The sequence below is a fragment of the Muntiacus reevesi genome, chromosome 6, assembly GCF_963930625.1.
Source record: "Muntiacus reevesi chromosome 6, mMunRee1.1, whole genome shotgun sequence".
In the NCBI taxonomy this organism is placed as follows: domain Eukaryota; kingdom Metazoa; phylum Chordata; class Mammalia; order Artiodactyla; family Cervidae; genus Muntiacus; species Muntiacus reevesi.
Window position 1 is genome coordinate 62450246 of NC_089254.1, and position 27265 is coordinate 62477510.

Consider the following 27265-nt stretch of genomic DNA (forward strand, 5'->3'; position numbering starts at 1 on the left):
CTTTTTAAAAAAACACTTTAACATAAAATTGACATACCATAAAAGTCACTCTTTTGAAGTGTACAATTCAGTGATTTTTAGCATATTTATAGGTTGTGCAGTCAACACTACTCTCTAACTCGAGAGCATTTTACCTAACCACCTCCCCTACTCCCCAAAAACCTGTATGCATTAAGCAATCACTCCCCATCCTTCTCCCCCCTTGGTTCCTGCATGTGTGCTAAGTCACCTCAGTCGTATCCGACTTTGTGACTCTAAGGACCGTCGTAGCCCAACAGGCTCCTCTGTCCCTGGGCTTTAGCATTGACAGTTCCTTGGACTGCAAGGAGATCAGTCCTGGGACTGAAGGACTGATGCTGAAGCTGAAACTGAAACTCCAATATTTTGGCCACCTCATGCGAAGAGTTGACTCACTGGAAAAGATCCTGATGCTGGGAGGGATTGGGGGCAGGAGGAGAAGAGGACAACAGAGGATGAGATGGCTGGATGGCATCACCAACTCGATGGACATAAGTTTGAGTAAACTCTGGGAGTTGGTGATGGACAGGGAGGCCTGGTGTGCTGCAATTCATGGGGTCTCAAAGAGTTGGACATGACTGAATGACTGAACTGAATCTTATTTTCTGTCTCTCTGGATTTGCCTTTTCTGGGTCTTTCATAGAGATGCAGTCATACGATATGGGACCTTATGTTTCCGTGTTATTTCAGTAGCATAAGTTTTCAAACTTCATCTACACTGTAGCATGTATCAGTACTCCATTGCTTTTTATGGCTGAATATTCCATTGTATGGATAGTTCACATTTTGTTTGTCCATTCATCAGCTGATGGACATTTGGATTGTTTCTACTTTATGACTGTTATGAATAATGCTACTGTGAACATTCGTGCATGTTTGTGTAACCATATGTTTTCATTTCTTTTGGGTATATACTTTAGGAATAGTATTTCAGGGTTATATGGTTATTTTGTTAACTGCTAAACTGTTTTCCAAGGTGATTATGCTATTTACATTCTCACCAGTCATGTATGAGGGTCAGCATTTCTCCACGTCCTCACCAACACAGGTCTTTTGGGGTCATACCATCCTAGGGGATTTGAAGTGCTGTCTCATCGTGGTTTTGATTTGCATTTCCCTGACACTAACAATGTTGGGTGTCTTTTCATGTGCATATTGGCCATTTGTATATCTTCTTTGGAGAACTGACTCCACATTCTTTGTTCATTTGTAAATTGGGTTTGGCTGTGGTAAGTCACTTTAGTTGTGTCCAACTCTTTGCAACTCTTTGAGCTGTAGCCCACCAGGCTCCTCTGTCCATGAGGATTCTCCAGGCAAGAATACTGGAAGGGGTTGCTGAGCCCTCCTCCAGGGGATCTTCCCCACCGAGGGATCAAACTCTTGTCTCTTATATCTCCTGCATTGCCAGGTGGGTTCTTTACCACTGGTGCCACCTGGGAAGCCCTAAATTGGGTTATGTGCCTTTTAATTGCTGAGTTGTTAGGATTCTTTAAATATTCTAGGTGCTAGACATTTACTAGATAGATGATTTGCAAATATTTCTTTTCAGTTTCTTCACAGTGACCTTTGAAGCACGTTTTTAATTTTGATGAAGTCCAATTTATTTTTTCTTTAGTTGCTTGTGCTTTAGGTTGTCTTACTAAGAAATCATTGCCTAAGCCAAGGTCACAAAGATTTCCTAAGTGTTACAGTTTTGCTCTTACACTTAGGTCTTTGATCCATTTGGAGTTCATTTCTGTGTATGGTATGAGGTTTGGGGTCCAACTTTATTTTATTGCATCTAGATAATCAGTTGTCCTGGCACCACATGCTGAAAAGACTCTTCTCTTTTGAATGGCCCTAACACTTTTGTCAAATCAGTTGACCATAAATGTGTGAGTTTATTTCTGAACTTTCTATTCTGGTTGAGTCATATGTTTATCCTTATGCCAGGACCATACTGTCCTGCTTATTGTAACTCTGTAATAAGTTTTTTACACCAAGAAGTGTGTGTTTCCAACCTTGTTCTTCTTTCTTAATATTGTTTTGACTATTCTGGGTCCCTTGCCTTTTCACGTGAATTTTAGATCACCATGTCAGTTTCTATATATATATATAAACCCAGTGTGTTACTTTTACATCTGTTTTTTTCCCTTTTCTTTCTGACCCTTTCTTTCTTTTATGCCTTTCCCTAGGTGTCAGGCCAGCCTCTCCAGGGAGAACACAGCGAGAAGAGGGCTAGAGAGTGAGTCTTCGCTCTTTGTGTGAGCACAGACCACACTGGCCAGGGTGAAGGTAGCCAGTGGGCCTGAGCACTGCCAGCCTTTTTAACCTCTCCTCCTACCCAGCCTCTCGCCAGGTCTAGGCTGCAGGCAGCTCAGCCTACCTCCAGCAAGGCGTAGGTGGTGTCACTGGTCACAACCATGGGAGGGGTCATTAGGAAATAGCAGAATTTAACTGAATGCAGAACTCTGTGCCCACTTCCAGGTTCTATTTTTGCTCCTTTCGCAAAAAAAAGTCCAAGTCACACTGTGGTCATGCTTACCACCTCTGCATCAAGACCAGGGCCCCAGTCTGGGAGATGTGGCAGCGATCACTGGGTCCTGGCTACAGCATGGTTGCCTAGTCCTGTGTGCTTGGGCAGGAATGGTGAGAAGAACTTGCACTGGGCACCGTGGTAGAGACTGAGAACTGCTTCATACCCATCCTCCTATTGAAACTTGCACACTCAGGCTTGTGGGCTCTCTTACAGTTATTATTCTCATATTATAGGTCAGGCAACCGAAGAACAGAGAGCTTCTTCAAGGATCTATAGCTGGAAGGTGGGGAGTAGGCGTAATTGTATGCGAGGAGAGCTTTTGACCATGCTATACTGCTTCCTTCTAAGGGACTGGCTTAATTTCTGAAATCTCATCAGTCATGGTAATTCAGGCCTTCATCTTCCTCATACAGCTGCCTTCTTGGATAGCTCAAGTGCATTTGCAGCCTTTATCTACAAAAAGCCAGAGGAGAGGAGTGAACCTGTGATAAAAAAGAGAAAAAAAAAAAAAAGTAGACATATCACTGACTTGTGCTGCATTTTTTTCCTGGGTGGGCTAGAAGCACAGCCTCCCAGGGGAGCAATTCAGAACTTGTTCAGGCTTCTCAGCTCTATCTGAAACCTTCGTTTCATTGAGTCAGTTACCCAACATAATGGGGTATAGTCCTAGAGGCCCAGTATGGATGCTTTTCCACTGGGACTCATGAATAGTTCCCCCTCCCTCCCTCCCTCTCAGATGTTGGATAGGACATGGCACCATTTTGGAAACCTCTTCCCCCTCCCTGGAAAAGAAGAGAATGCCCAGCTCTTTAAACATACTTAACTTTAAAAGCTGCCTTGCTTTTCTCCAGCCACCTGGAAGGAGATATCAGACTGCCTGTTCCCAGATACATTCCTTAGAATTTGTTGTTCAGACTGGTAGTCTCGAAACAATGAAAAGTGTCAAGGACACATGCATATATATGTTCATGTAATAAAGTACCTACATGTGAATATACAGATCTATTATGCTCATGCTAAAAATATACATAAAAGTTAAACATTAAAAAAATTTATTGATGAATAACATCTATTTTAATTTCTGCTGTATAGCACAGTAACTCAGTTATATATTTAAAAAAATTTTTTTAAGTCTTTACTGAATTCGTTATAATATTGATTCTCTTGTTCTGGTATTTTGGCCATAAGGCATTTGGATTTTTAGCTCACCAACCAGGGATCGAATCTGCATCCCCTTCACTGGAAGACAAAGTTTTAAATCACTGGATTGCCAGGGAAGTCCCCTGTGTATTGTTTTTCATATTCTTTTCCATTATGGTTTATCACAGGTTTTTTACTATAGTTTCCTGTGTTATATAGTAGGATCTTGTTGTTTATCCATCCATCCTGTATATAGTAAATTGCATCTATGAATCCCAAATTCCCAACCCTTCCCTCCCCACCCTTCTGCCTCATTGCCAACCACAGTCTGTTCTCTATATTTGTTTTGTAGTCTATATTTGTTTTGCAGTCTATTTTTATTTTGTAGATAGGTTCATTTGTGTAATATTTTAGATTCCACATATAAGTGCTCTCATACGGTATTTGTCCTTCTCTGCTTAGTATGATATTCTTAATGGCTGAGTAATAGTTCATTGTGTGTGTGTGTATATATATATTCATGTATATATGTTATATATATACACACACACACCCCACATCTTCTGTATCCATTCATCTGATGGCTATTTAGGTTGTTTCCGTGTGTTGGCTATTGTATATCTTTTTAAATTACAGTTTTATCTGGATATATGCCCAGGAGTGGGATTGTTGGATCTTATGGCAACTCTATTTTTTAGTTTTTTTAAGGAACCTCCATACCGTTTTCAATAGGGGCTGAACCAATTTACATTCCCACCAACAGTGTAGGAGGATTCCCTTTTCTTCAAATCCCCTCCAGTATTTATTATTTTTAGACTTTTTAAACATGGCCATTCTGACTGGTATGAAGTGGTACCTCATTGTGGTTTTGATTTTCACCTCTCCAATAATTAGTGACACTGAGCATCTTTTCATATGCCTGTTGGCCATATGTATGTCTTCTTTGGAGAAATGCCTATTTAGGTCTTCTGCCCATCAGAAAACAAACATTTTAAAACATGTCGTTTATTCTCCTGAGTCTGATCTAGACAATCTTTGCTAGATTGAAAGTTAAATGGACTCAGTTCTTCCTGATCCTGTCTCTCATTCCATCATACCCTTCCAACCCCCTAATGACGTGGACAGAGTTCATCCTGTATGACTTGATACAAAAGGTGTGTTTTTCTTTCAGGCTTATCCAGAACCAGATCACAGCCAAGGGGATTGCCCAGTTGGCAGAGGCATTACAGAAGAACACTGGCATAATGGAGATTTGGTAAGACTGATCTCCTCCTTTTTGTAGTGATAACAACAGTGATTATTTACTTAACACCATTGACTATGTGCTGTGCACAATGTAAGGCAATGTGCATTTATTTCTCATCTTTCCAACAATCTGTAAAGTAGGTAGTACTGTTTCCATTTCACAGATGTAGAAACTGAGGCCCAGACCCAGGTCACACCTAAGAAGAGAAGCTGAAATTCAGTCAAGGCTGTGACTTCATAGTCAGGACTCTCTTCTGCAGTCCCCCTGTCCTAGATTGTACAGGGGCAGACAGACTGAGAAATGATTCCCACTCAGAGATGGCCTGGAGTCTGAAGCATGTTCTTTTCCTGTCTGGGCTTCCAGGCTGTATTTGAGCTGACTGTACTCTTTTCCAACTTCGTGTTTCTCTTCTGAGGACTCGCTTATGCCAGCAGAAGGAAGGCCCAGGGCCTGCCTCACTGCAGTGTTGCGCCCCATTCCATTTCTCGTGCCCCCCACGGGACACATGCAGCCCCCCTGCTTCCCCACAGGTAGGACTGGGCCTGGAGTATATTCAGGGGGGTGAGGGCATGTGTGTGTCCCACTAGTAACAGAAAGGGCCCTGACTGCCTCAGTACCGATATAACCAAGTTGAGAACAGAGGGCCCCTGTGTCCTTGAACCCAGACCCCCCCAAGAGCTCTGGAATTTGCTCTCCGCCGCTGCCTGAGACAGCCCAGCAGAGTGTGAGGGCAGCTGCTTTAATTCTGACCAGCTTGAAATGGCCTACCAAAGACCATTGTTCCTACACAAAGAACTATTTGTATAGGACCAAGTATCAGTTTTTAAGGCATGCTGTGTAGAACCTGAACGAGGCATTGGTGTCAGGAAGGATTAGGAAAGAGGACAAGGAGGAAGGCTTGGGCACTGGCCCAGGCGTTATCTTCACTCCAGCCCCTGGTTCAGTCCAGAAGTGTCACATCATGGGCTGCCAGGGCTGGGGTCAGTCTCTGCCCAGGGTCACCACTGGCAGAGATTACCTTTGGCCATCTTCTTGGACTCTTTATCTGTAACGCCATTTATGTCTACCTCATCCCCGTTCAAAAAGAACTTGAAATCTGAAGTCCCTCGGTGAGTTATGCCTTCAAAGACAGAAATTAGCAGTGTTCAATGACCCGGTGTCATAAATTATAGCACTTACCCACACTCCATTGTAAGAGCTTTCTGTGAGGCTCCCTCCTCCAGACTGTGAGCTCCTTGAGGGTAGGGCCTCTGTCAAGGTCACTGCAGAGTCCCCAGGTAAAACACTGCATCTTAATTTGTTGAATAACAAATGAGTGCTTGAGTGCCGGGTGCTGTGCCGATTCTGAGAATCCAGTGGTGAGGAAGATAGAGTAAAGGAAAAAATTATTCAAGTAATTATTTAATGACGGTCACGATGAGTGCTAGAGAGGGGAAAGCTGAGAAGGGAACCTAATGCAAAGGAGGTTTCAGGGAAGGTCTCCTGAAGGAAGTGGCATTTAAACTAAGCCATGAAGGACAAATAGGAGATCATCAGCTGAAGTAGGAAGGAGGACATCATGTGCAAAAGTTCTGAGGCAGGAAGGAATGTGGTACCCTTGAAGAACAGTGTAGGAGAAGGGCCACAGGAGGTGGAGGTGATGGGCAGAGACTAGACCATGAAAGATCTAAGGGTCCTTTTGCATATTTTTGGTGTTTATCCTAAAAGCAGTAGAAAGTCATTGAAGGGTTTCAAGCAAAGAGGGATGTGCTCAGAGCCGCACTGTAAAACAAACAAACAAACAAAAAAAAAACACCACCCTGGCTCCTGTGGGAAAGAGGACTGGGAAAGGCCAGAGAAGAGGTGATAGATACTCAGATCAGGACGGTGGTGGGGAACATATGGAGAGGTTCCAGGGAGCCATGCTAGGGATACTTAGGAAACAAAACTTTGTGACAGAATATGAAGGTGGGGAAGGTGTCAAGGTTAACCTCCAGGTTACTAACTTGCACAACTGGAGGAAGAGTGGCGTGCCATTCACGGAGCTCGGGAACCCGGGGGAGAGGTGCCCACTCTGAGGTACCAGGGAGGCATCCAGATGAGGATGTCAAGCAGGCAAAAGGCTTGGAGTAGAGAGGTCTCGCCCACATCACTGACATACAGATGAGGCCAGGGATAGATGAGGTTCTTCTGGGGAAGAGGGCCGGGCCCCAAGCCTGGAGGATATCCATTATTTAGAGGTCATGTGGAGGAGAATATAAAAAAGGAGATGGAGTGGTCAGATGTAGGAAAGAAACCAGAGAGTGTAAATATCAAGCCAAGAAATGGATGGTAGTGTTTCAAGGAAGAGGAAGAAATGCCTGTGAAGGGCAAGAAAGATAAGGCCTGAAAAATGTCATTTAAATTCCGTTTTGTCGAGGCTGTTGGTGACCTCAGATCCATTCCGTGGAGTGACGGTAGCTCCATGAAGGGAATTTTTTTTATTGAATTATAATTGCTTTACAGCGTTGTTAGTTTCTGCTGTACCACAGCGTGACTCAGCTATGTGTATACATGTATCTCTTCCCTCTTGAGCCTCCCTCTAGGTCATCCCAGAGCACTGAGATGAGCTCCCTGTGCTACAGAGCAGCTTCCCACAGCTGTCTGTCTTACATGGTAGTGCATACATGTCATTGCCACTCTCTCAATTTGTCCCACCCTCTCCTTCCCTCACTGTGTCCACAAGTCAGTTCTCCATGCCTGCATCTCTATTCCTGCCCTGCAGAGGTTCAGCAGTACTAAATTTTTCTAGATTCTGTATATATATACACATTACTATATGTTTCTGACTGACTTTACTCTGTATGACAGACTCTAGGTTCATCCACGTTGTTACAAATGACCCAATTTTGTTCCTTTTTGTGTTTGAGTAATATTTCATTGTATATATATATACCACATCTTCTTTATCTATTTGTCTGTCCATGGACATTTAGGCTATTTTAAGTAGTGTTGCAGTGAATACTGGAGCACATGTATCTTTTTGAATTATTTTCTCAGAGTACATGCCTAGGTGTAGGATTACTGGGTCCTATGAAAGTTTTTAGTTTTTTAAGGAACCTCCATACTGTTCTCCATAGTAGTTGTATCAATTTACATTCCCACCAGCAGTGCAGGAGGGTTCCCTTTTCTCCACATCCTCTCCAGCATTTATTATTTGTAGATTTGTTTTGATGATGGCCATTCTGACTGGTGTGAGGTGATACCTCATTAAAGTTTCGGTTTGCATTTCTTTAATAATGAGTGATGTTGAGCATCTTTTCATGTGTTTATTGGCCATCTGGAAATGATTAATATCAAACAAGTCATCAAGATGGCCAAGTAAAAGGATGTGGAGGTGACCTTCCCCCACAAACACATCAAAAATACATCCAAGTTTAGAACAAGTCTCATGGAAAACTGGCAAGAGAGCTCCTATACAACCAAGGCTTACAAGAAAGATTCCCATGTAATCAGGTAGGATGGGAAAAAGAATCAGGTGAGGATGGCACCCCTGGGCAGGGACTAAGAGGAAAAGGAAGACGATCACATGGATACTTGCCCTGGGAAGTAAGCGGGTTGAATCACAGACTGGGTGTCCCAGTCCTGGGCTCCTGTGCAGAGGAGACAAGTCCCCTTGAGTGCTTGGAGAACAGTATGACAGAGAGAGAGGCTGGAGAGCCTAGACTCCACTTGGGAGGAGTGTGTGGGTGCTTGCTTGCCACCAGACAGGGCAGAGAGAGGTCTGCCCCAGTGACTGCCACCTCATTGTGCTCCTGAAGCCGAGCTGAGCAAACACCCCAGGCCCACCCACTCCACACCACAGACTGGCACTAGATCTAGGGAAGCCAAGTCCTGGCAGGAGACCTGATCGAGGGACACAGACGTGGCCCCCAGGCGCCTGCTGGGTGCTTGCTACAACAGTGCTAACAAAGCAGCCCCGATGTCTGATGGCAACGCAGCCGCTTCGGCCGTAATGCCATGGCCCCCACTGCTAGCCAAGCACATGCTCCAGTCTCTTCATGCCACAACCTTGCGCCAGACGTGGCATGACCACAGTGGGAAGAAGCATGACCTTGGGCTGCATCAGACCTCTGTAAATGCACAAGCCCCAGTGCAGGGAGAAGGGAAGACATACACCTCCAGGGAACAGAGCCCACTCTACAGCCCAACGCTCAGGGCATTTCCTCCAGCAACTCCGGAGCAGCACCTGCCCTGTGTGATGGTCACTGAGCAGAGAGGAGATCCCACATCACAGCCTGTGCAGGTTCTAGCCATACCCCATCAAGGTGATGGTGGCCAGCACACCCTGAAGAAGACAGGGCTGGCATCCACAATCAAATCCAGTCCTCACACCAAAGACACCAGAGGGACACTCACATGAAAACACCTCTTCATGACCACAATAGATTGCTTTTCTCTTTTTCAGTGAATTTAGGTGAAACAGTTGAGCAAGAGAAACCCCTTGGAAAAAGTAATGAAACAGAAATGAAACAGAAAAGCTGGAAATAAAAATGCTAACTGAATGAAAAAAGAAAACTGATCTAAGCACAGATCATTTTAACAAAAACTATAAAAAGATCTAATCAAAAATAGGTAATTCAATGTCTGAGATAAAACTCACTCTAAAAGCAATAGCAGACTAAATGACACAAATGCAAATGACATGAAAGATAATGGAAATTAATCAATATAGCAGACAGAAAGAAAATGAAAAAAATGAAAGCAACATAAGAGATCTATGGAATAATATAAAATGTGCCAATATCTGCTTTGTAAGAATTCCAGAAGGAAAAAAGAGAAGGCAATAAAACACATATTTGAAGAAAGTATGGCTGAAAACTTCCCAAACCTAAAGAAGAAGGGAACAAATATCCAGGAACAGGAAACACAGAAGGTCCCAAAGAAGATGAAACCAAGCAGAACCACACCAAGACATACCATAAAAAACAGTCCTTTACAAGGAAATCCCCATCAGGCTATCAGCTGATTTCTCTGCAGAAACCTTGCAAGCCAGAAGAAGTATTAATAGCATGATATATTCAAAGTCCTGAAAGGGAAAATATCAGCCTAGGATACTTAATCCCAGGAAGATTATCATTTAGAATATAAGAATTTCTCAGAGAAGCAAAAAGCAAAGAATTCACCATTACAAAACCTACCCTAAGAGAAATGTTGAAGAATCTTCTCTAAATGGAAAAGAATCTATAGGAGAGGGAAAATACCAATAGGAAAGGCAAATATATATTGAGGATTGAAGATCGCTTAAACCAGTACATGGATTAAAAACGAAAAAATTGCAAAAATGACTAACTACACTAAACAATAAAGGGATAAACAGGGAGATATAAAATATGACATTAGGAATTAAAAATGTAGCTCTAAGGCAAAATGGATAAAAACAAAAATAAACAAATGGGACCTGATTAAACTTAAAAGCTTTTGCATAGCAAAGGAAACCCCTGAAAAAATGGAGAACCTGCAGAATGGGATAAAATATTTGCAAATGATGAAATTGACAAGGGGTTAATGTCCAAAATATACAAACAGCTCATACAGTTCAACATCAAAAGAACAGCTCAGTTAAAAAATGGGTAAAAAACCTGAAGAGACATTTTTCCAAAGACAATTTACAGATTCCCAACAGGCACATGAAAAGGTGCTCAACATTACTAATTATTAGAAAATGCAAATCTAAACCCAGTGAGGTATCACTTCACACCTGTCAGAATGGCCACCATCAAAGTCTACAAATAATGAATGCTGGAGAGGATATAGAGAAATGGGAACCCTCGTAGACTGTTGGTGGGAATGTAAATTGGTGCAGCCACTATGGAAAACAATATGGAGGATTCTTAAACTAACAGTAGAACTACCATATGATCCAGCAATTGCACTCCTGGGTATATATCCAGAAAAAGATAAAACACTAATTTGAAAATATGTACCCCAGTGTTCACAGCAGCACTATTTACAATAGCCAGGACATGGAAGCAACCCAAGTGCTCATCAACAGATGACTGGATTAATACGTGATAAACACACACATATATGTACATGTACATATATATGTACACACACATATGCACAATGGAATATTACTCGGCCATAAAAAAGAATGAAATACTGCTATTTACAAAGTGGATGGACCTAGAGAATATTATGCTAAAAGAAATACATCACAGAAAGAAAGACTATTATATCAGGTAGATGTGGAATCTAAAAAATAATATACATGTCTGTATATATGCAAAACAGAAACAGACTCTCAGATACAGAAAATTACCTTGTGGTTACCAAAAGGGTGAGGAACAAATCAGGGGTATGAGAGTAACATATATACAAATTACTGTATTATAATAAGAATATACTGTGTAGCACAGGAAATTATACCCATTATCTTGTAATAACCTGTAATGAAAAACAATGTGCAGAAATACTGAATCACCATGCTGTACACCTAAAATAACACAATACTGTAAATCAACTATACTTCAGTTTTAAAAAAGAAAAAAGTGTTTGACAGATCATGTTCTTTAATTTCAGGGTTGCGTGAAGTATGAGAGTGTGTTAGCAACACATGTTGGGAAGGTGTATACAGTAGCCCCTCACTTACTTGTGTTCTTTTTCTCCAACAGCTTAAATGGAAACTTGATAAAACCAGAGGAGGCCAAGGTCTTTGAAGATGAGAAGCGGATTGTCTGTTTCTGAGGGGATGTTTTCCTGTGGGTGGGTCTTGGCTCTGGGGGCGACTCAGTGCAGTTGCCTGTCTTGGATGGCGGCATCCAGGGTCTGCTGAGGTGGGACTGCTAGGAATTCTGCCTTCATGATGCAGATCAGGTGGGCCCTCTGACTGGCAGAGTCCCTGAGTAGCTGTGACAATTCTGCAGGAAAAGCATGAGCCATTTTAGTGACTGTAAACATTCTATGAAGAGATGTTAAATGCATAGCCATGATTATTTAAATCTGCAACTAGAGGAAGGAGACTTAGAGCTCATACAAATGCCTGCCCAGAGGCCAAGGGGAGTGAGTCAGTCACTGCCATGTTCACTGAAGAGTTGAGGACATGGTGCAAAGTTGGTACCATGTTTCTTGGGGGGCAAAGGTGCTCAACAAAGGAAAGTGTTTTACCTGAAATATTGTCTTCCTCCTCAGTACCTCCCCCAGTGTTGATACTATTCCCACCTCAAACTGTAGCCACTGAGGGGTGCAGTGTGGGGGTTTGACTCCTCCAAGGCTCTGTAGGGAGCTGGTGCCAAAGGAAGGCCCCACCATGGACTTTTGTCTTAGTCCTGGAGTCTCACCGTCTGCTGATAAAGATGGCAGGATGCCCTCTTCACCCGTCTGAGGGACAGGACAACGTCTTCATAATTACTGAGGCTCCACTCAGGGCTTTTGTGGGATGGGACCGACCTCTGGAAGGCTGATGCTACGGGCTCTGCCCCAGGAAGAAGAATCAGTACCATCCTCCAAAAGGAATAAAGGTCTGGCGTGCCCTTGTGGCCATGGCATCCAAACTGGAGCTTCTCTCTCGCCCTGTGGAGAAAGGGAAATCTCATCCTGCCCTTGAGCACTTGTGAGGATGGCTGTGTTGGAGGCAAGGCTCAGAGTCGCTGAGAACTCAGCTGGGAGAGCATGTTAGACCCCTGCCACCATGGTGGGCGTGCGGTGGATGCTAAATGGGGGGAAGGAGGTTTTCCCAGGTAACTCATTCATTTGCCAGTTCATTTGTTAGTAAAATACTGAAACACTCATTATTTCTAATTGAGTTCGGTTCAGCTCAGTTGTGTGTGACTCTTTGCAACCCCAAGAAATGCCAGGCCTCCCTGTCCATCACCAACTCCCAGAGTTTACCCAAATTCACGTCCATTGAGTCGGTGATGCCATCCAACCATCTCATCCTCTGTCGTCCCCTTCTCCTGCCCTCAATTTTCCCTAGCATCCGGGTCTTCTCAAGTGAATCGGCTCTTCGCATCAGGTGGCCAAAGTATTGGAGTTTCAGCTTCAACATCAGTCCTTCCAGTTGTCTGAGCCAGGGGTTTTAAAAAGGAAGTCGGCCTGGCAAGCACACTGTGACCCCTTCAGAGGCACTCACTGCATTGGGTGGGGCCCTGGGGCGACGTGCTGTGAGCAGAACTGACGAGGGCCAGTCAGAGGCATCCTCAGTGTGATCCTTCACAAGTCCCTCCACCTACCAAGGGAAGGAAGAAGGCGGAGAAAGCAGCTGAGGCCTCTCCATCTGACCTCCCAGTCCACACAAGTGGCTTCTCAGAGGGAATACCTTGAGTCCCTGGTGGCTGGGGCCAGGGTATGCTGTCATGGCCAGATTTCATGGCCCTCACCACTGTTTCCTGATGGGCCGTCCCCTACCCTCCTCGGCTGTTCACTGCCAAGTGGAGGACCAGGGTGGGCTTGTACCCACTGTGGCAAGAGGCACTGAGCTGACGGGTAAATCGGGGGCCGTTCAACAGTACCTTGGAGTTGTCAGAAGTCCAGGCTGGCTTTATACTGCAGCCCCGGTTAAGAAGGGTATAATTCAACAAGTTAGCCCTGAAAGGTAGGGGGAACATCCTGTACATGGGAGCTATTCCTCTAAGGTCCTGGCCACCCCAGATTTGGGTATCTGCCTAACAGTCACCACCCCCACCCCTACCCAAGGGAGGACCTCTCTTCAGAATATCTGAGCAGCAAATATGCCCAGATCACATAAAGGACTGAGCGGTTGGTGAGCTGAAGGCCAAAGGTGCTTAGAACAGACTTCAGACTTGCCGAGTCACAGAACCACACTTCCCAGCTGACAGGTGCATATTTTATTATAAACTGCTAAAAGTAAAGTTTTGAGAGTCTAAAATGAACCCAGAAACTACCAAATATTACTACTTTTAGAGATTATGAAAATTAAAACTGTTGCCTCTAAGGGAAACTGAATTTGTGTGATATTGGGTTAAATTCTAACCTGGAAATACTTTGGTTTTCCAGATGGCGAATGATGGATTTTCTTACAAAAGTGAAATTAGACTCCTAATTTGTTGGAAGGGGTCTCCACTACCCATATGTGAACTTCTCTGCAGAGAAATGGAGCCTTGTCCTAATCAAGAAAAAGATAATAGGAAATTGGGGGGGAAAGGGAATTCCACAAACTTAGAATATGACTGTTTCCACAGGACATGTTAGATGATTTCAGGGAAGAAACCACAGCTTCCGTGTTTCAGACCTACATGTCCATGTTGACTTGGAACTTATAAGACATGTCAAATCACTGTGGGGCTTTGGGCCACATCTTAAGACTGTCAAAATTTCAATTTCTACCTTGAAAACGGAAACCCCAGAGTACTGACATACAAAGTTGTTGTGAGGATTAAATGAGCCTCCACATGGAGATCAGCACAATGCCGGTGCAGGGTCAATGCTCAATGAAAGTGAAAGTCGTTCAGTCGTGTCCGACTCTTTGCGACCCAATTCTCCACACCAGAATACTGGAATGGGTAGCCTTTTCCCTTCTCCAGAGCATCTTCCCAACCCAAGGATCAAACCCAGGTCTCCCGCATTGCAGACGGATTCCTTACCAGCTGAGTCACAAGGGAAGCGCAAGAATATTGGAGTGGGTAGCCTATCCCTTCTCCAGTGGATCTTCCTGACCCAGGAATTGAACCGGGGTCTCCTGCACTAAAGGTGGATTCTTTACCAACTGAGCTATCAGGGAAGCCCCCAGTGCTTCAGTATGCAACCGTATGATAACTTGGGTTCGATTCCTAGATCGGGAAGATCCCATAGAGAAGGAATGGTAACCCACTCCAGTATTCTTGCCTGGGAAATCCCATAGACAGAGGATCCCAGAGGGTTATAGTCCATAGGGTCCCAAAGTGTCGGACATGACTTAGCGACTAAGCAACAACAATTATAAAGCCAATGTTTCTCATTTCTGCTCACAGTGGCATCTCCCAGGATCCCCTTGACACTCTTAGGCTTAGGAAACTTCCCAACAAGGTCCAATATAGGACTAGAAGTTCTCAAATTCAAGTCTAGAAGCATTCAACATTGAGCTTCCTTCAGTATCCTGACTCCTTCAGTGAAAAGCACGGCCATGAGTTGTCATCATTCTTAGCATTTACATGTCACTCACTGAACAGAGGGAGGCACATCCGTGTCTTCACTGCACAGTAAAAGCAGAGTGAAGCTGGCACCACCGCACAAAGCCAGGCCCGCCAGCCTTTGCCAGGCGTCCCTTTCAGCTCCCCAACTGGGAAGGCACATTTGGCTCGTTGGTGTTTTGGTCCACTTCCAGGGGTGACACGCGTCTATTTCCAGTAACTAATTGCTCACTTACAGGAATAAAAATCCATGCTCTGGAGCTGAAAGGCAAAAGCATGACCATCATCTCAGGTCCATAGAGAGGAATTTTAATGAAAAGTGGAATTAGCTGGTAAGGAGGCCAAAGCTCATGTTGCCGCACAGATGGGCTGGCCACAGAGCTACAGGGCCCAGGGGCCATCCCAGCAGGATTCTCACAGACTTACAGCTGAATTAACTGCACCCAGACCAGCTTAAAACTCTCTCAGAAGCACTAAGCACTAAAAAGATTGTAGGCCCCCAGTGATCTGTAATGAAATGAATGAATGAATTAAAAAAACGATTCTAAACCACAGTAAATTATAAAATGAGTTCAAGGATGCTAAGCAAGTTTCTGATTTCCCCCATGCCTACGTAGGTGCTTTTTGGGTCAAATAACAAATATCAAAATCACTTGATTTTTTTCCCCTTGACAGTTTCCTGTCACATTTGTATTACAAAAGCAGTATCGCAATATTAACATTTTTTAAATAATGCTTATAATAGTGCTAATAGCAACTTAAATTTTTGCATGTCATTTTTCCATATTTTGCCTACAAGGAGACTTTTATTATGGCAAAATACATGTAATATACAATTTATCATCTTAATCATTTTTATACATTTCAGTGGTATAAATACATTCGTATGTTGTGCAATCATCACCAGTGCCCATCTCCAGAATTACTCCTCTTGTAAAACTGAAACTCTATGCTCATGAAACAATAATTCCCCTTGCCCCCACTTCTGGCAACCACCCACTACTTTCTTTCTCTATGATTTTGACGACTCTAGTTCCCTCACATAAGTGAAGCCATATGGTGTCTTTCTGTGACTCTTTATTTCACTTAGCATGATGTCCTCAAAGTTCATCCATGTCAGAATTTCCTTTTTTAGGGTTGAGTATTTTGACATCTTTTTATATAGTTATAATCACAGTGAACATTTATAATTTATTTAATTTCCCCACAGTTATTAATCTTTATAATTACCATTTGTATTCTATTGGTATGTTAATTTGCTTAATTATGTCCCAAGTGTTAGACATTCAGGTGTCCAGACTAGCTGTAGGGATGATGATTATAGACATTTCTACGGAAGTAAAAAAGTTTCTTTAGGATTATTTCTTTGGAGTGGGACAGGCAAGTCAAAGTTTCTTGCTGTGAATTTTTATTTTTTTTTTTCAATCTACATGAATCCATCAGGTTTAGGAGTCTAATAAATGGTTTGGAAGCAGGTGGAAGTTAGAGAACAATGTACTCTCTCCTTTGAATAGGAATGAGACTCCCTGCCCTGGACCTGTCCCCTACATGGCACCCAGGCCCTGCCCGCACACACAGTAATGTTAGCGCCACAGACAGGCCCCGGTAATAACTGCAGCTGCAGGGACTAATGAGTGGTCCTTGCATTGGCATCTGTTCTCAAGTGGCACTAAGACAGTCACTTATAACTGACTCAGTGTATCTTCAAAATCAGTTTTCTTTGATTTTAAACATGTGTATGTGTGCATGTGTCTCTGCTTTATCTAAACAAACCCAGTCCGACTGATTCCATTAGCACTGGGTCAAGTGGTAACTAATTCTTCCCAACAACCCTATGAAGTAGGGATTACTTCCTGAGTGAAGAAAATGAGAACTAGTGAGTGTGGATATGTATCTCATCTTACTAATGAGAATGTGTAGAAAAACGGGGGGCTGGGGAGGAATTTCCCTTCAAGAAAGGGATTTTGGCAAATATAGAAGGTTGGACTTGGTAATAGCTAAGATTTTGAGCTCACTCAGTTCAGCCTTCTTACCATGCCAGTGAAGACACTGGCCTCAGAGAGCAACAGTGACTTGCCCAAGGTCACACACATCATCTGCAGAGCAAGAACTAGAACACAGGCCTTCTGGCTGGCTTTATTTTCCCTCTGTTCCCCCCCCCCCCTTTTTTTTTTTTACCAAGCCTATTAAACCTGATCCCAATCCACTAGGGCAAGTTAAACAAAATGAACTCTGCTCCCCGAGGACTTAGGTGGGGTGTCTTTAGTGTCCCTCTGGGAAGCCTGGTCTTATTTTCATATACTAATGATGCGAAAAGCTCCAAGACTCGGGAGTCCTGCTTTCAAGTCTCATTGACTGACAGTCTCAAGGCGAGGAACACCCTGGAGAATGTCGGTGACCCGAGTCTGACTCTTCAAAGCCCACACATCCTCTGCCAGCCACAATCATGGGACGGGACCAAAGGAAGTAGATGTATTCCAGAGAGCTGGAGAAGGTCATGCTGGGATTATTTCCATCACAAGAGGGCAGCACGTATCCAGCGATTAGTCCATTATATAAGTGGCCTGAGGATTCAACTGTGTAGCGGGTGCTGATACTGATCCAATGTTCTCCTTACATAAAAATCCAAAGTACATGGTGTTAAGAGCAATTTCATTGTCAGTGCATTCATCCATGACTTCAAAGACACTGGTAAGTTAGGGAGAGAAACAGCAGAGTTACAGCCAGTTCTGTGGGTACTGAGGGTCTGGGTTCAAATTCCAGTGCTCCCAGGACTTGTGTGATCTTGGACAATGACTTAGCTTTTCTGCACTTGAGCTTTCCATCTGTAATAGTACTGCTCCCTTTGCAGGGCTGTTTGGTAATGAGGAGTAAATTAATAAATATTTTTATAAAGCACTTAGAACAGTGCCTGACATGTAGTAGGGCTCTAGAAGTAGCAACATTTGTTATCTAACTAATCAGACCTTTCCCCTCTAGCATGACTTTAATGAGCATCAGAGATAGGGCAAAAGAGGCGGCAGTGCTAAGCCATCCTTCTGCACCTTGAGAGCCCCTCTGAAACAACACTGCTGTTTTTGAACTGACAGCAGAGTCTAGACTTGTAAGCAGCTCAGAAACCAGAAGCCGAAGGCCAAATACCTATGGGATAAGGACTAAGCTTCCCAGGTGGCACAGGCGATAAAGAACCCTCCTGCCAATGCAGGCAGACCTAAGAGATGCCAGTTCGATCCCTGGGTTAGGAAGATCCCCTGGAGGAGGACACAGCAACCCACTCTTCTTGTCTGGAGAACCCCATGGACAGAGGAGCCTGGTGGGCTCTGGTCCATAGGATCACACAGAGTTGGACATGACTGAAGTGACTTAGCATGCACGCAAGAACTAAGCATTCTTGACATACCTGACACTGTCTCCATTTTGTTAAGGAACTGCCTGTTCAGGTCCTATTTAGAAGCAGGGATTAAGAAAGCTAAAAGTCTGTTTGCATTTTAATTTGATTTCACAGATGTTAGAGTGAATTATCTGGCGTTCTACACTAAAATCATGTGGCTGAAGGTCATTTCTGTCTTTGATGTCAGCATGTGGTTCTGTGTTTCTAGCATTCTTTTCATCCACTTGGTTGACATTGCTACTGATCCCCCAGCCTCCAGCAGAAATGAATAAAGGCAGTCTTGAGAGCTAGCAGGAGAGAATAGTAGTGATGGAGGGAGGTCAGAACAGAATAGGAGGAGGGTGGAAGGTGGGTGGGTTAGCTACTGGAATCCTGACTCCCATCCTGATTCATACCCTCCTGTTGCTGTGGCTCGTCCAGGAGCTGGCCATATGTGTCAGGACCCATCAGCCTGGCTTCTTGGGCACTGCATTTGTACGGAGCCAGCAGCTCATCACCTACTGAGCAGCTCCAGGGAACAGCCCAGCTGCCCACTGCTGCTTTTAGATCTCCCAGTGGGCACTCACCAGACAATGTGTGCGATCTTTTTCCTTCTGCTGAGTCAACAGATATTCCCAAGAGGAGGGCCTATTGGTGGTCAACACTATGCTTCCATCTGAATCATCTAGTCCAGTTTTCTCAACTTTTTTTCATTATCACCCCTGTAAAGAGAATTTTAAGACATTTTAAGCTAATCCCCTCTTCCACCATAAAACTCTTAATGCCACAAATATACTGTATTTCTGTTTAGGTACCCCAACCCTGCAGGCCATTGAATAGCTAAACTCTTTTTCCCCCCAAGAACCAATTTTTACCCCCTTTAGGGGTGATATCCGTCCTGTTGATAGTCAAACCCTAGATAATTCTTGTCACCTTTGTTCACTCCAAGAACCCCTCTGTCAACCTAAAAGCTGTTGGGCCTTTCTACACATTATTCAGTGTTTAATTCAAGAAATCTTAATAGGTATAAATTTAATTTTCTCATTCATTCTTTTCACTCTTTTATCTGTCCTGAAAATAATTTTATTCTATGTGCAAAAACTATGCTTACTTTGTAAAAGGGTAACAAGCCATCCCAACAGGGACAATTACAGTCTGAAGCTTTCTGGCCCCAGCAGCTTCAGAGATGAACTTCTATGGTATGTCCCCAGTGACTGCTGGCAGGCTCTGGGTAGATCTTGAGGCCAACCTAATGTGCCTTTGCTGTTACCCACCTCTCATTCTCACTTCCTGGTTCCCCCACCCTCATATCCTCTCCAAGAAACCCAGGAATATCCAAAATTCCCCCTTTGAAAGAGAACCCAGGCCTCTGCCCACCCCAGGCTGCAGACCTCCCACATCAACCCTCCCCACACACTACTGCTAAACTCAGCTAAATATTAGAACATTACACAGATTCAAGTAATTCAGAATAAAATGGAACTAATAGGATTACCTCTGTCAGACGGTTTACATTTCAGAAGAGAAGCTGGGTATTCAAAATACTCTCCAATGAGACACTTAAGCCCAGAGAAACTTCAGATCAAATTAACCTTCATGTTCTCTCAGCTGTCTCCCCCATGATCCCAGAATGAATCCAGAACACAGGTGGTTCTTCAGGTCTGATCCCTGCAGTATCCTGGCAGAACTGAGAAAGTCCATCCGTCCGTCTGTCTGTCCATCCATCCATCTCACAAATATTGAACACCTACTTCATGCCAAGCACTATGGAACTGCTAGGAATAGAATGGTCAGTGTCCTGTCTGGGCCTGGATTTTAGCCTACTCACAAGTTATAAGCTAGACACTGTATCATGGATGCTAGCATGAGGCCTGAGACTCCTGGGTCAAAGATACAGTACTTTATTATTGACAGAACAGATACTCAATGATGAATAAAGAGGTCTCAATAAGAAGATTACACTGCTGAATGTTTTTGTAAATCAAAGTAAATGCCCATGGATTTAGTGACACAGAGGTTATGGGTCACCTCAGTAACAGCCGTTTTGTTAAACTCGCAGCAGGGAAGCCACTGGAGTGGGCTGAGAAATAATTGGAAGAGGAAAATATCTTTCAAGAAATATCATGTGAAGCAGAAAGACAGAACAGTGGCTCAAAGGGGATGTGGAGTCTAGGGAGGGTTCCCTCGTCTGACTTAAGATGAAAGTGTTGGTCACTCAGTCATGTCTAACTCTTTGCGACCCCATGGACTGTAGCCTGCCAGGCTCCTGTCCATAGAATTCTCCGGGCAAGGATACTGGAGTATGTTGCTATTTCCTTCTCCAGGGGATCTTCCTGACCCAGGGATCAAACCCGTGTTTCCCATATTGCAGGCAGATTCTTTACCATCTGAGCCACCAGGGAAGCCCAACTTAAGATGAGAAGGCGCTAAATGTTCATGGAAAAGACAGACTGGGAGGGAGAGCTGAGTACTAGAGAGAGAGGAGGAATAAATGAGACTGCATGGCTCCTGAGAAGGCAAGGAGGCTGGGATCTCCAGCGTAGGTGACAGACTAACCTCACATGGGAAGAAGGGCTGTGCCATTTCAAGAGTAAGTTAAGAAGACAGTGCAGACAAGCTGGGCTTGTGAGGTTAGGGGTAAGGTGTTGATGCCACTGTCCACATCCAGGTTAATGCAAGATTTTACTGTTAAACAATTACCTCTTCAGAGGGTAATAAGAAAGCAAAAACGGAGTAGAATATATTTCTTCTAAATGTGGAAACATCTTGCAGGAGGATTTTTGCCCATTGCAATTCCTTTTGTGTTGGGGAAAAAAAAAAGAAAAGGTATTAAGTAAGAAGCATTTGCAATCTTCCCTCAAATACATGTCCTCAGGAGGAAGACTGCAGGGCCCATTCTTGCTGAACAGAAAAGAAGTGAGGGACACCACGAGGATAAAAGCTCTCAAGATACTAGACCCTCTTCTAATTATTTATAGATACTCATTGTTTCTTCACTCCTCACAACCATTTGGAGGAGCCATAGAGAGTTTAAAAGTAATTTGCCCAAGATCACACAGTAAGAGAGACAGCAGATATTCCAACACAGACAGTCTGGCTCCAGGGCTGTGTCTTTAATTCCTTATGCCGGTAATACACTGCTGCTAGGAGTAAGTACATAACAGGAGATGGCCTGTAGATGAGCAGAGACAAGAGGCCCTCATGGGAGAGACTGGGAGAGAATCTGGGGAAGATGAGAGAAAGGAAGGAGGGATGAAAAGAAAAAAGGGACGTTGAGAGAACTGGGGAGAGAATTTCCATCCTCCATCCATATTTTATCAGGAAAGGTCTCAAACCTATAGAAAACTTGAAATAATAAATGAACATTCTTATCCTACATATATTAACAAGTATTAACATTTTATCATATTGGTTTTACCTTATTTGCAATATAATTTTTCTATTTGCTATAGCATTTGAAAGTAACTTATATACATCATGAAACTTATATGTTGAGGCTTCAGCAAGCATCTCCTAATCGGCAGTCTCCTACAAACCTGAGTTTCTGATGTACTGGTAAATATTTCATTCTCATATATAGGTCTGAAGAGTAATTAAAAATATTAAATTATCAATTATACTCAAGAAACCTAAAATTAAAAAAAATCATTATGACTTCTTCTAACTGGCTAGGCACCGAACTAAGGGTTTTGGGTTTTTTTATACTTTATCTCATTTAATCTCATAACAATCCTATGAGTTACTTTATGATAATTATCCCCATTTTAAAGGTGCAAAAACTGAGGCACTATGTACTTAAATTGCCCAGGGTCACACAACCAGCTGAAATGATAGGATATGACCCTGGACATTCTGGCTCCAGAACTGAGGGCCTTAACCACTGTATTGATATCATCATGGAGGTAAAGCACGCAGAGTACTTTACCCTGAGCAAAGAGGAAAACATTCTGTTCTTGCAGGTGGCTCAGTGTGGCCTAATAAAGCAAAAGTTAAAAGAAAGTGAGGAAGTACTGAACTTATAACTTATTTATTTACAAATGACCCTAAATAAGGGTGAATCTAGAGATTAAAGAGTTAAAGATCTAGATTAAAAATCTAGCAATTAAAGATTCACAGTATGGATTTGGTTTCAAATCCATAGGCTCTTGATAAACTGAATTCATAAAACATCAGGTAAATTTAGGCCATAAACTACATCATTGTTATAGTGCCAGTGCTAGTAACCTGAATGTATCACGTATTGGCAAATATTTCATTTTCTCATATAGATCTGAAATGTAATTTTAAAACAAAATCATTATAATTTTTATTAAAACCAACTCTGCTATTACAACTCGATTCAGAGGTTATGAACACAGCTTAAAGCTGGAATCTCTTATCCAACGTGCAGCTGAGCTGTTGTACACATGTGAATGATTTGCCTACTTTGTACATAAGTACTGTAGCATGTCTGGAGAGTGCTTGCATGGAGCACTCCCCCATAAATCACATTTCCCTCTACCTATGTGACTTGGATTGGATACTGGTAAACTGGCAAACACATGCAAGCAGAAGCCTTAAAAGCACTTGAAGATTGGGGCTTGCCCCCTCTTGCTGCTGAGAATGCTTCCACCACCATGCGAATTACCCCAGGCCAACCTGCTGGAGACACGTGGTCCAGCTAGCAGCCAGCTCTAGCTCTTATCTCAGGACACATGAGTCAGGCCATGCTAGACCAGTCAGCCCCCAGCTGACCCACCCACCTGCTGGCTGTGGCTGCGTGAACAAGTATAGGCAAGAGCCTAAGTTTCTAATTCACAGAATCATGAGTGAAGACTGTGGTTTTAAGCCACTAAAATTTTGAGGTGGTTTGTTACCCAGAAAAGCATAATTGAAACAGTCCATAAAAATTAAGGAAGACTAACTGCTGTAATAAATAGACCCCTAAATACATAATGGCTTAAATAAGCAGAAATTTATCTCCTTCTCATATAAACAGTTTAAAGAGGTTTGATATTGGTGGCAGGGACCTCTGTCAGGGACCCGGGCTGTCAGTTTTTGCCATTATCAATGTGTGGTTTCCAAGGTCATCTTAGGCACCATAAACTTAATAGATGGCAGAAGCAGAGCATAAAGGACAGGAAATGGGACATTTTATTGGGCCTGGCCATGAAATAGGGTCTATCTCTTCTGTTCACATGTTGTAGGTAGAACCCAACCATGTGGCTAAACCTAACTGCAATGAAGGAGTCTAGTCGTGTGCCTAGCAACAGGAGGAAGTAGCCTGATGAACAACTCACAGCTTGATGCTACAGAACTGTGTTGACTTTTTAGGAAATAAAAATCATGCCTGTCAGGTCCAGCATGGCAGACTGAAAACAGACTGAAAATTAGAAAGAGCTGAGTAGGGTTTGGGTTCCATACTTATCAATTACATAAAACAAATGACCTAATCCATGTAAATTTTCATTTACTCCAAAAAATAGAGAAATTACCATCTTCAGTGGGTTGTTGTGAGGCTTAAATGCCAAGTACAGGGTAGAGTGTCTGGTGCATGATAGGCATTCAATAAAGGTGAGCTGATGGCATTATTATTATAACTAAACTGAGTGGTGTGAGAAATCAAAGAGCATGGAGAGAAATAAAGAGTAACATCAAGCTATTCAGATAGAGTAGTATGGTCAGCGACAGTTCCAAGTTGTAAGTCATGAAAGTCTAACTAAGCAGTCTTTTTTTTTTCCCCCAAGCAGTCTTATCACAAAAAGAAGGGTTTGTTTAGAAGGATAGAAAGACAGGTTGTAGCTCTCAACATCAAAGACAGATCTGCTAAACTGAAACCTCTTCCAGGATTAGATTAACCAAGCCACCACACTGTGAGGAAGCCAGGCAGCTACATGGACTTGTTGTGTGTAGGTGCTCTGGCAAATAGCTCCAGCTGAGGCCCCAACCAACAGCCAACATCATCCACCAGAGGTGACAGAGCATTCAGTTGACTCCAACCCCAGTCAGCTGAGAACTTGCCAGCACTAGCTAATACTGCATGGAGCACAGATGAGCTGTCTCTGCCAATCCCAGTCCAACCGCAGACATGTGAATAAAATAAAACCATTATCGTAAGCCACTAAGGGGTACTCCACTCGGCAAAAATAACTGGAAGAATAAATACGACAAATTTGTAAGGCTTTTGACTTTTTGTACGTGGTGAAATGGTAAGTAAAACGTCAAATGAATATGAATAAAACATAATATTTTGAAGCAATTAGGAGGTATGAATTTGATCTATATGTAGCAGCATAAATGGATCTCAAAAATACAGTAAAAATTATCACAAGGATATACAATGAACATTTACTTACACTTTAAGAATTCACTCAAAGCAATCCTATGTATCTTTCAAAGATTCACGTAAATTAATTAAATATATAGAAGGTACCTCAGAAGGACACATATTAAATACTCCGGTGTATGTCTTAAGGGAGTGGAAATGGGGATAAAGAAAAAAAAGAACAACAACAATGAAAAGAGAGTGTCACATAATTACTAAACTTATTTCACATTTCCTTGGGCATACAGTTAAAACCTACTTCCCATCCTCTTAGCTGTAGCCACCTGACTGTGTCCTAACCAACGGAATGTAGGCAGAACTGAAAAATGCAGTCTCCAGGCCAGACTCCTAGAAAAGGAAAAAGTCTTGGCAAGTAGTAGAAAGGCTGCGACAGCCCCATCTAAACATAAACAATGGCCACAATAGATCAACAACAGTATATTAAGGATCAGACAAGGCAGCTCGGTGAAGATAGTGGACCCAGACAGGGCATAACCCCTCAGCAAGCATGTCTCAAACAAGAGACAAGACATCCTGCAACTCCATTCTGCATCAAGTAATTATGCACCTTCTGTTTCTGACTGACATGACTTTTCTTTTTGTCAACAACTCTAGCTCTGCTTTAAATGTATCGCCTCCTAGATAAAATCACCAAGGTATACAATTACTGAGTAGCCCCAAGCTCCTGACAGCATCTAAATCACTATCAGCCTCCATTTTGTTGACCCTTCTCTGAATCACCCAGCACAAGTCCAAACCTACAAGTTCGTTCCAACTCTCTTACAAGGATGCCCCTTAGGTCCTCACCTAGGTAAAGAAACCTCACTTTGATCTCAGTTGTGGTCACAGTGGTCTGTGATTGGTCACTTATGACAAGAATGGAGCTTCCTGAATCCAGCTTAGACCCTTTTCTGTCACAAACCATGCTGGACTTGTAAATCAGGAACGAATCTCAAGCTCCTTGTATCTCCATAGTCTCTAGGTTGTCTTTTACGAGAGGACTGCTGCTGAAATGTGAGCTCCAAGTAATTTGTTGAGCCCTTCAATACTAGGTTTATACTCGGTTCCTAGGACTTCAGAATTCTGATCATCTTATACTGCTCTTTGGTAAAATTTGGCTACTAAGCATTTAACTCAGCATTCCTCTTATCTGTCCAGTTGTCCACTTTCTTGACAATCACTCCTTTATAAAAGGAAAGCCTATAGTGAGAGAGACAGACCAGATGGATTGTCAATGAGGCTGGTTCTGATAGCTTCTAAGTTCAGAAAGCATCATCTCATCAGCCCTGAATCCTTGGAATAAACTCTGCCTTGGGTCACTGTATTACTTGAGTCCTTTCTAGTTTCTGGTGGTTGTTGCAATCTTTGGTTTTCCTTACCTTATGGTTTCAGCTCTCCGGTCTCTGCCTCTGTTATTACATGGCCTACTTCCCTCTTCGTGTATCTTTAGACCTCCCTCTCCTTATAACACCAGTCACTGGATTCAGGGCCCACCCTAATTCAGTATGACCTCATTTTAACTTTGCCCTATTTCCAAATAATCTCACATTCACAGGTACCTGGAGTTCAGACTTCAACCCACAACAGTCACCTTTCAAGGTATTTAAAGACTTACTTTCTATAGTTGTGTTTTCTTAGAGCTGTTTTTTCTTTTTTTTTTTCCCCAAATAGTCCTCACCTGCAATCTGGTCTTTGACCAAACAGGAGACACAGTTACAAAAACACATTATCAATGCAATAATCCTCATGAGAATTTTTTAGTCTAAGTTTGTACTCCCTCATAAGGCCAAATACCTTTTCTTCATGATACCTGTTATATTGCTAAATCATGCACACATCTCTTCAAGGTGCATAATTTTATCAAAGACAATTAGGTACTGCAGTAGTCACTTTGGAGAAATCTGACATGAGCAATGCTGTTCATCTAACAGGCACTTTAGCACAAAAAGGGAACAAAATTCCAACTAACCAACAATCAGTTTCTACATTCCATTTGAAGTGACATAATGCTGATACTGGTAAACTGTTATGTATATTATATATGCAAATGCAGGATAACCACTTAAAAACTGTACAAAGAGATAAACTTATCAATGCTGTAAATAAATTTAAATGGAATACTAAAAAAAAGTTCAAATAACTCAAGATAGGAAAGATCAACGAAAAAACAGAAGGGACAAAGAGAAAATAAAATAGTAGACTTAAATCTTAACATATTACTGTCAACATCCGCTGGATCATAGAAAAAGCAAAAGACTTCCAGAAAAACATCTATTTCTGCTTTATTGACTATGCCAAAGCCTTTGACTGTGTGGATCACAATAAACTGTGGAGAATTCTGAAAGAGATGGGAATACCAGACCACCTGACCTGCCTCTTGGGAAATCTGCATGCAGGTCAGGAAGCAACAGTTAGAACTGAACATGGAACAACAGACTAGTTCTAAATAGGAAAAGGAGTATGTCAAGGCTGTATATTGTCACCCTGCTTATTTAACTTATATACGGAGTAAATCATAAGAAACGCTGGGCTGGAAGAAGCACAACCTGGAATCAAGATTGCCGGGAGAAATATTAATAAA

At 42.7% G+C, this 27265-nt stretch overlaps 1 protein-coding gene and 1 long non-coding RNA gene across 4 annotated transcripts in view; one reads left to right on the forward strand and one right to left on the reverse strand.

Moving 5' to 3' along the window:
- Positions 1-11693, forward strand: part of NOD1 (nucleotide binding oligomerization domain containing 1) — an 84678-nt gene extending 72985 nt beyond the window's left edge. For all 3 annotated transcript variants that reach the window (XM_065939957.1, XM_065939955.1, XM_065939958.1), the window contains exons 12-13: positions 4848-4931; positions 11558-11693. In XM_065939957.1, coding sequence (XP_065796029.1) covers positions 4848-4931; positions 11558-11630 — 157 coding nt within the window. In that variant the 3' untranslated portion in view covers positions 11631-11693. The remainder of the gene's footprint in view (positions 1-4847; positions 4932-11557) is intronic.
- LOC136171210 (uncharacterized) lies at positions 5-27265 on the reverse strand. The gene is made up of 6 exons (XR_010663778.1): positions 19876-27265; positions 18968-19102; positions 15043-15271; positions 11536-11803; positions 6102-6266; positions 5-3018 (listed from the first exon to the last, which is right to left on the reverse strand). It is a non-coding gene; the product is annotated as an uncharacterized lncRNA (long non-coding RNA).